Source organism: Centroberyx affinis, unplaced genomic scaffold, assembly GCF_046629955.1.
Source record: "Centroberyx affinis isolate AG114_WGS23_722 - 3 ecotype Tasmania unplaced genomic scaffold, CSIRO-AGI_Caff_v1 ptg001289l_1, whole genome shotgun sequence".
NCBI lineage: Eukaryota > Metazoa > Chordata > Actinopteri > Beryciformes > Berycidae > Centroberyx > Centroberyx affinis.
The window spans coordinates 200,468-207,660 of NW_027279795.1; the positions used below are offsets into that span (position 1 = coordinate 200,468).

The 7,193-nt window shown below is 40.9% G+C and overlaps 1 protein-coding gene across 2 annotated transcripts; it reads right to left on the bottom strand.

Annotated features, from left to right (window-relative positions):
- Nucleotides 1-1,759: 1,759 nt before the first annotated feature.
- rragcb (Ras-related GTP binding Cb) lies at nt 1,760-7,067 on the bottom strand. 2 transcript variants are annotated; one of them, XM_071525353.1, is made up of 7 exons: nt 6,878-7,067; nt 5,995-6,096; nt 5,644-5,843; nt 4,493-4,607; nt 4,251-4,393; nt 3,996-4,144; nt 1,760-3,260 (listed from the first exon to the last, which is right to left on the bottom strand). In XM_071525353.1, the coding sequence occupies exons 1-7, from the start codon at nt 7,058-7,060 to the stop codon at nt 3,103-3,105; spliced, it is 1,050 nt and encodes a 349-aa protein (XP_071381454.1). In that variant the 5' UTR covers nt 7,061-7,067; the 3' UTR covers nt 1,760-3,102. The 2 variants fall into 2 exon arrangements, with proteins under 2 accessions (XP_071381454.1, XP_071381453.1); XM_071525352.1 differs by having other exon boundaries at nt 5,995-6,198.
- Nucleotides 7,068-7,193: the final 126 nt, after the last annotated feature.

The following is a 7,193-nucleotide window of genomic DNA, read 5'->3' on the forward strand; positions in this document are numbered from 1 at the left end:
TAAACCACTTTATCATCTCTCCCAACGAAAAATCACTATAACAATCCTATAATGTAATTGTAATACCACTCAATAGCGAGTTTATAGTGAGCTTAATGTAGCCTACCCCATGATATTTTATCGCTTTTTTTTTTTTTTTTACTGCGTCTTGTCTTATCTCATTTTGTCTTTTGTGTTTCTGTGTTTCTCTATTGCCTAACCGCATTGAATTTCCCCGTGTGGGATAATAGAACTTTATTTTATCTAATCTATGGTATCACTATAATATTCCTATGGGCTATGTAGGCTACTGTGTGTGTGTGTGATGTATGTGTGGCTGAAAGTGTATTTTCTATAGGCTATTTCCATATCTGTTTATTGTCACTATTTTTGTCTTTCAATGTGAAGCACATAGAGCTTACCTGTGTCTGAAATCTCTTGAGCTATTCCTGTTCTTATAATATCCCTACCATATGCCTGTAGGGACTTATAGGTACTGAGCCATTCTAAATATTATTCTAGTATTCATATAATTATTTTTCTTTTCCATGCAAGAACAACACCATCACCTCCCAGCACAGTTGCCATCCATCACACACTAAATGTGGATACAGAGCAACAACCTAAAGCCCTGCACTGTTGCATCGTCTCTCAGTCTCAGTCTCGTGTTTCTCTCAAGTCTCACTCAGCTGGAGGAGATTTTCTGTGGTCGTGAGGAAACTGCAGGGTCCTGAAAATCCTGGAGAGCAAGATATCATTTTCCCTCTTGTTGACCTCCATTTTCCATAGCGGTGAGCAGGAGGTCTGGGGTTGATTAGAGGCTTCGCTTGTGGCTCCGTCCTGCCACTACCCATTAGGCGAGTCGGGATGTGTGAGCGCATGTGATCCGGGCTTCGCTTCGTATGTGTGACATATTTAAACTTATTTGCACGGCGTGTTGACAGGCTGCCAGACGGCCCGGGCTTCACGCAGCAGGCCCTGATGTAAAAAGAGAGTTTCCTTCGTTTGGCACATGGGATTGAGATTGCCACTCCAGAGGTGTCAGATACTTACATGGGAATATGCTGCCATCTGCTGTTCACACTTCATCTCATACTTACCATGGCTCCAGACAGGGTTGGGGTTGAATGAATCAATTCCAGTTGAGCTGAGGAATTGGAATTTGAAAAACTCCACAGGAAACAGAATTGGAATTTTACTGGAATTTCAGGAAATAATGTGAAATTCCATGTTTTTTTTTTTATATCTTAAAATGTTAAAGGGACCTTTCAGGTGGTATTTGATGCATAACATATAATCGTAATACATACATTATGATTGAATGTATTTGATTTGTTTAACTGTCTTTTATTTGATTCATAATATTTGATTTATAATATTTCATGAGTCAAAACAACCTCTTTTAGAAGTGTAATTTCATGGATTTCAATTCTGTTTCCTTAAAAATATGCATTTTCAATTAATGAATGGCCCCAACTCTGGTTCCAGAGCAGAAAGATTCACATGGATAGTGTTTCCCAATCCAGTCCTGCAAGTTTGTGTTCCAGCTCTACTTTTGCACACCTGATCCAATTAAGGATTTAATGCTGATTGGTTGAACAGTAGAAAAGAGCTCCTGAACAGGGCTAGCGTTAAAGTGTGTAGCCCTTCACTGGATCAGGTGTGCAAGAGTAAAGATGGGACAAAAACTTGCAGGACAGGGGGAACTTGGGAAGTGGACTGTGAAACACTGGGATAGACAGTGGACAGCAATACAGATAAAACAGAAATGAAACCTAAAGGATGAAAAAATAACTTTAATGCTTACAATCTCAGACAAAATAGGTGGAGACATTCACATTTCCCTTGTGTTTTTAAAACGTATTCTCTTTAGGATTAGGCGTCACTCAAACGCAATATGAAATATTATATTACTCTATTAAAGATGTATGTACAATAAAAAAAAAAAAAATCTCGTGGCCTCTGAAATATTATCCAGGTCCCACTCAACTTGCGCTGAAAAGCAAAACATCAACTGCTACAAACAGAATCTCTCCATGGTAAATTTGGCCATGTGTTCATCAGCATCATCAGTTACCCCAGACTCCATTAAGACCAACATTCAGCTGTCCGCCCGCGTCGAAACACCGTAAATCAACAGAGCCTCTAATGCTCTAACTGGCACAGTGAAGGTCTATGGAGATCCTGAGCAGAACACTGGTCACTAGTCTTATGAGTCATTATCAACAGAAAATACACGGAGCGCTGCTGGTTTATAATGAGGAACAAACATTGTGCTCAATAGGATTTTTTTCATACTGGGGGATTAAACCCACTTACAGCACTCCATATTTCAAAGTAAAATGAGCAAGAACATGAAGCGAGTTTGTACGGTGGCAGAATGTATAATTCATGGAAAAACACTTGGACCCCAGTCTCTGGTGAAGTCAATGGAAGGTTTACACTGTGCTTTAGTTTTACAGCAAGTACTAAAAATCGTGTCACGAGTGTCTTCCACAAATGCAGAGAATACACAGAATTAATTGGCCGGTAAGGTAAACACAGCTAACAGGGTTTGTGACATATTCACGCCAATAACTCTAAGCAAGAAAAAAAAAAAAAAAGGAACCACTACTTTTTCAGTTTTTTGGCATACGTCATCTGTAATAAAATACATCTCAGCTACGCCTGAACAAACAGACAGCTGAAAATATATTAGGCAGTATTATGCAGTTTACTCAGAAATACAATTAGTGACAAGGATGTTGAGGAAAACTATTTTCATCAGCGCTCTGTCCAAAGGTTTTTTTTGTTTCTACCCAAGATGTTTCTTCTGCTTTCAAACCTGAAGTAGGGGAGAAGCAGGCAGGTCAGGTTTATTCCAGAGGCTTGTGCGGAAGATCTTTACTTTTTTCTCCCCGTTGTGCGCTGAAAATACAGGCCTCCATTGATCCTCATCATTCTGTCAGAGATTTAACTGATATGTTTGTTTATCAGCTGCAGCTCAGTTTCTCAAATCGATTCACCTCCAGCATCTGTAGCACACGAGCCATGTGTCCGTTTTTATGTAATTTTTGCACCTGCGCCCTCACAGCACTCCAGGTAAATCAAAAGAATTACAGTCGCTCATCTCCTCTTTGTCCCCTAAACAGCGCTTCCATTCAGCGCGGCGTACTTCAGGCCGGCCAGACTGTTGCTGGACGGGCCAGCTGGCTTCTGGCCCGCCTGCGGTGTGGAGGAGCCGACTTCAAACACCTCATGGATGGCTTTGCGGAAACAATGGAAATTGTAATCGATCAAACCTGCGAACATGAGAAATAAGACAATTACAGCATTTAAATTCCACAGGAGACTGCGCCTTTTCCATGTTAAATACAGCGTCCAAAAAGTCTGGAATCATAGAGATAAGAAACACTAGGGCTGAAAGATATTAACAAAAAAAATTTAATCACAAGTATTTGACAGAATATTGCAATTGCTATTTAAACTGTGATTCATATCATCACAAGTTTTTCTTGTCATACATATTTTTAGAACTTTAAAGTTGTTTAAAGAAAAGTGATGTTAACAAAAAAAAAAAAGATGTCAGTGTGCAGGATTTACTGAGTTTGAGTATGATGAAAGTTTTTCTCCAATATTGTATATTCATGGTCCAAAGATCTGCAGCACCAAAACACCTTGTTCAGAAATCTATTTTGGACGCCCCTCTCTTAACAAATTGTGGAAATTCATATTGCAACTTTTTCCCCGATTCATTGTTCAGCTCTAAGAAACACTATGTATTGTTTCTTGTTGCACTTGTTTTCTCCAAACACATTAGTTGTCTGGTAGGCCGACTGGTCCGAGGCGCCACTGTTTCTAGTCTCTGAACTGAGTTGTGCATCCAAACCCCATTTCTGACAAGCGGTTTTGCTTCTCGTTCAGTTAGCGGCTCCAGACGTTTTGATCCCAGACTTTACAGACACTCTGTATGATCAAACACTGTCAAATAATGCAAACTTAGAAACCAAACTGTTTATAAGATCCGAACTGCACACCTTTCCTCTCGAAGCTCTCCTCTCTGAGGATACAGACGAGAGCAAGGAACTTGGTGACCTCTTTCAAGTAGAGGACTGTGGTGTTGTTGAGCTTGATGATAGCCAAAGACTCCTTGTCATAGGCACAGCCGCTGCCATCTTCCATTAACCTGCCGAGAGGGTGAAGACGGAAAAGCCCCTTTAGACTCTCTGCATAGAGATTACACAGTCCTTGCCAACACTTTGGACAGAATATAATCATATAATTCTTCCTACCCATAAATGCAGGAGACATCAATGACGACATCGATCATATCACAGCAGAGCTCGTAGGACTGCATGTCCACAGGAGAGCTGTCTGTGGCGATGTAAATCTTGCTGACAACATCGAACAGGAAAGCCTTCTCAATCCCAGAATGCTGCCAAAACATTAAGGATATAATTATGAAACAGTACAAAGAGCTATCCTTTTACAGTGGTTAACTGAAGTATTGCGTGACTGAAATGAAACAACATACAGAAATGAAAATGTTCAAAAGGTTCTCCAAAGTCGGCAGCTGAGGAATGAGCTTCTGGACGACTTTACTGAAAGCCTCAAATATGGAGTGGTCGTAGATGCTGGTCAAGTAGAAGCTACGGGGAGAAGGGGAGAGAAAAGTTAAAAATGCCACAAATCGATGGTGTCACCACAAACCACTTAGGACAAAGCCCAAGACTTCCTAGCAGCAGACCTCTGCTGTGAGCCACCCTGGCTCTGATGCTGGAAGTGACGTCACGTCCACCGTCAAAACACACAGATAGTGCAGTAGTGCAGAAGATGCACCGAGTAACTGGATGATGAAGTAGAAGAAGCACTTTAACATTTGCTGTGCCAAGCCCCCTTTATCATTAACTTACTTCAGTGGAGTAATGTTTGCATATTTTCCCACAGATGAACACGCTACAGAGCTAGTTAGATAAACTAACATCCAAACAGACTGGCTATAAAAAGGAAGAAGAAACTTCTTAAAATCCAACATTAGTTGCAAGAGTTAATGAAAATCAGGGAATATTTCAAACTGCACTAGGCAACTTTGCACGTCGGCAGCTCCAAATGGCAGCCAGATGTAACCACTGAATAACCAGAAGTCATGTGACCTGACGTCAGTAAACTGCACTTCAGCTTTCTCTGGAAGGTGCACTCGCCCACTGCTGTTTAGGAGACAGTTTGTATCTTGTTCTTGTGGACAGACACCAGAATTTAATCTGGGCAAACAGGGTGAAGATACAGATCTCAGTTAGTGGGGATGGGACGCTCTCTATTGCAGCCCCACTCTGTGATTTGGGCTGCTAAGATGTGTGTATTCTTAATACAAATCTTGCCTTGCGCAGCTTAAAGATTGTCACTGAGCAGTTGAAGTTAACTTAGCTTAGCATGTGATGTCCTGAATAATAACTATTCTTTTCAGCTGATGAAACTGTGAGAAATACTGTGGATTCTGTAGTTTGCTAGCCAAGTAGTCAAGTATCAGCAGCTCTTTTCGGTGGCCATTTTAAGTTATGTCCCGACTACAATCACAAGAACTGAGGTGGCTGACAGGAGCGGTTTACAGCTAAACCCTTTTTCAAAATCCTCAGTTATTTGTAACATTTGAAGTCTCCAACCTACACCAACAAACCAGACACTCACCTGAGGTGGAGCTTCTCTAAACTGGCATCTGCCAGGTCATCGTTGGCCCTCTGGTGGATGTCTCTCTGTGTCTCTATTTTATGGTCGTCTGACAGGCCATCTACTTTATGGATGAACACCTCAAAGTTGATTTCTGGGTTGACTCTGTAGGCCCTGGATACAGTGAGATGTAACCTCCCAAGAGCCTCGACGTAATCGTCCTAAATACAGGAGAGAGACAAAAAAAAATGACCTATGATCTTCATTAGAGGCATTCAGCAAAGACAAGGAAGAACTACTAATTAATCCATCCAATTCATCTCACACATGAAGCCTTTAAAACCTACAACACAAGCTCCGGTGTCATCCTACCTGAGCATCGATAACAAAGATCAAGGCGCCCGTTCCCTTGAAGATCATCTCGTTGTCGAAGGCGGGGTCAAAGAAGTCCACCTGTCCGGGGAAGTCCCAGATCTGGAAGTTCACAAAAGAGCTGCTGGAGATGTCGTCCTTGTAGATTTTGTTGGTGCTCTCCAGGAACAGCGTCTCGTTGGGCGACATCTTGTGGAATACAACCTGGGGGCAGGGAGCAGAAAGGATTGTCAATAAATAAATAAATAAATACATACATACATAAAAACAAAATCCACTGGACTGAGAGGCTTCAACTCTTCATTTTAAGTCCAGTTCAGGGCTGCAACTAACGATTATTTTCATTGTCGATTAATCTGTCGATTATTTTCTCTATTAATCGATTAGTTGTTTGGTCTATAAAATATCAGAAAATGGTGAAAAATGTTGATCAGTGTTTCCCAAAGCCCAAGATGACGTCCTCAAATGTCTTGTTTTGTCCACAACCCAAATATATTCAGTTTACTGTCATAGATGAGTAAAGAAACCAGAAAATATTCACATTTAAGAAGCTGGAATCAGAGAATTTGGACTTATTTTTCTTAAAAAAAATTACTCAAAACGATTAATCGACTACCAAAATAGTTGGCGATTAATTTAATAGTTGACAACAAATCGATTAATCGATTAATCGTTGCAGCTCTAGTCCAGTTTTTATTTTTTGTGGGCCTGTTACTACCTGGATGACTTAAATGAATTTACACAGACAGCAGAAACTCTATTTTTTAGAGTTTAGGTAAAATTTTGTCATTGTCTACTCCAATATTACAATATTTTAGTTTTTTTTAACCTTCCTCCAGAAGAAGTGGGTGACTATTTTTCTTGTAGCCAGTGTGTAATTTACCTTCTGAATCGATGATTTCCCACTCCGCCTGAGTCCCATCAACAGGATTCTCGGTTTAGTGTCAGCTGATGTCGGAGTCTCCTCCATGTCTGCTTCCTCCACCCCATAGCCAAAATCTTTGGGAAACGAGTCCACAACACCGTAGCTTCCCGCCAGTGCGGGTTCCTCGTACTGAATAGACATGCTGTACTTTGTTACCTGGTCTGGTTTCTTCTAAATGAGTTCTCCTTAAGCCGCCAACGCGAGCTGTTAGCTGGCTAAATCCGAAGTGGAATTGTGTTGTCGATTTTCATAGCTAGCTAGCATGCTAACGAGC

Excerpts from the sequence above, each read along its gene's own strand:
- rragcb (XM_071525352.1), bottom strand. The coding sequence starts at position 7,060 with ATGTCTATTCAGTACGAGGAACCCGCACTGGCGGGAAGCTACGGTGTT. Across the intron at positions 6,199-6,877 it reads GGAAATCATCGATTCAGAAG|GTTGTATTCCACAAGATGTC; the intron begins GTAAATTACACA and ends CCCTGCCCCCAG. Across the intron at positions 3,261-3,995 it reads GGAGAGCTTCGAGAGGAAAG|GTTTGATCGATTACAATTTC; the intron begins GTGTGCAGTTCG and ends TCATGTTCGCAG.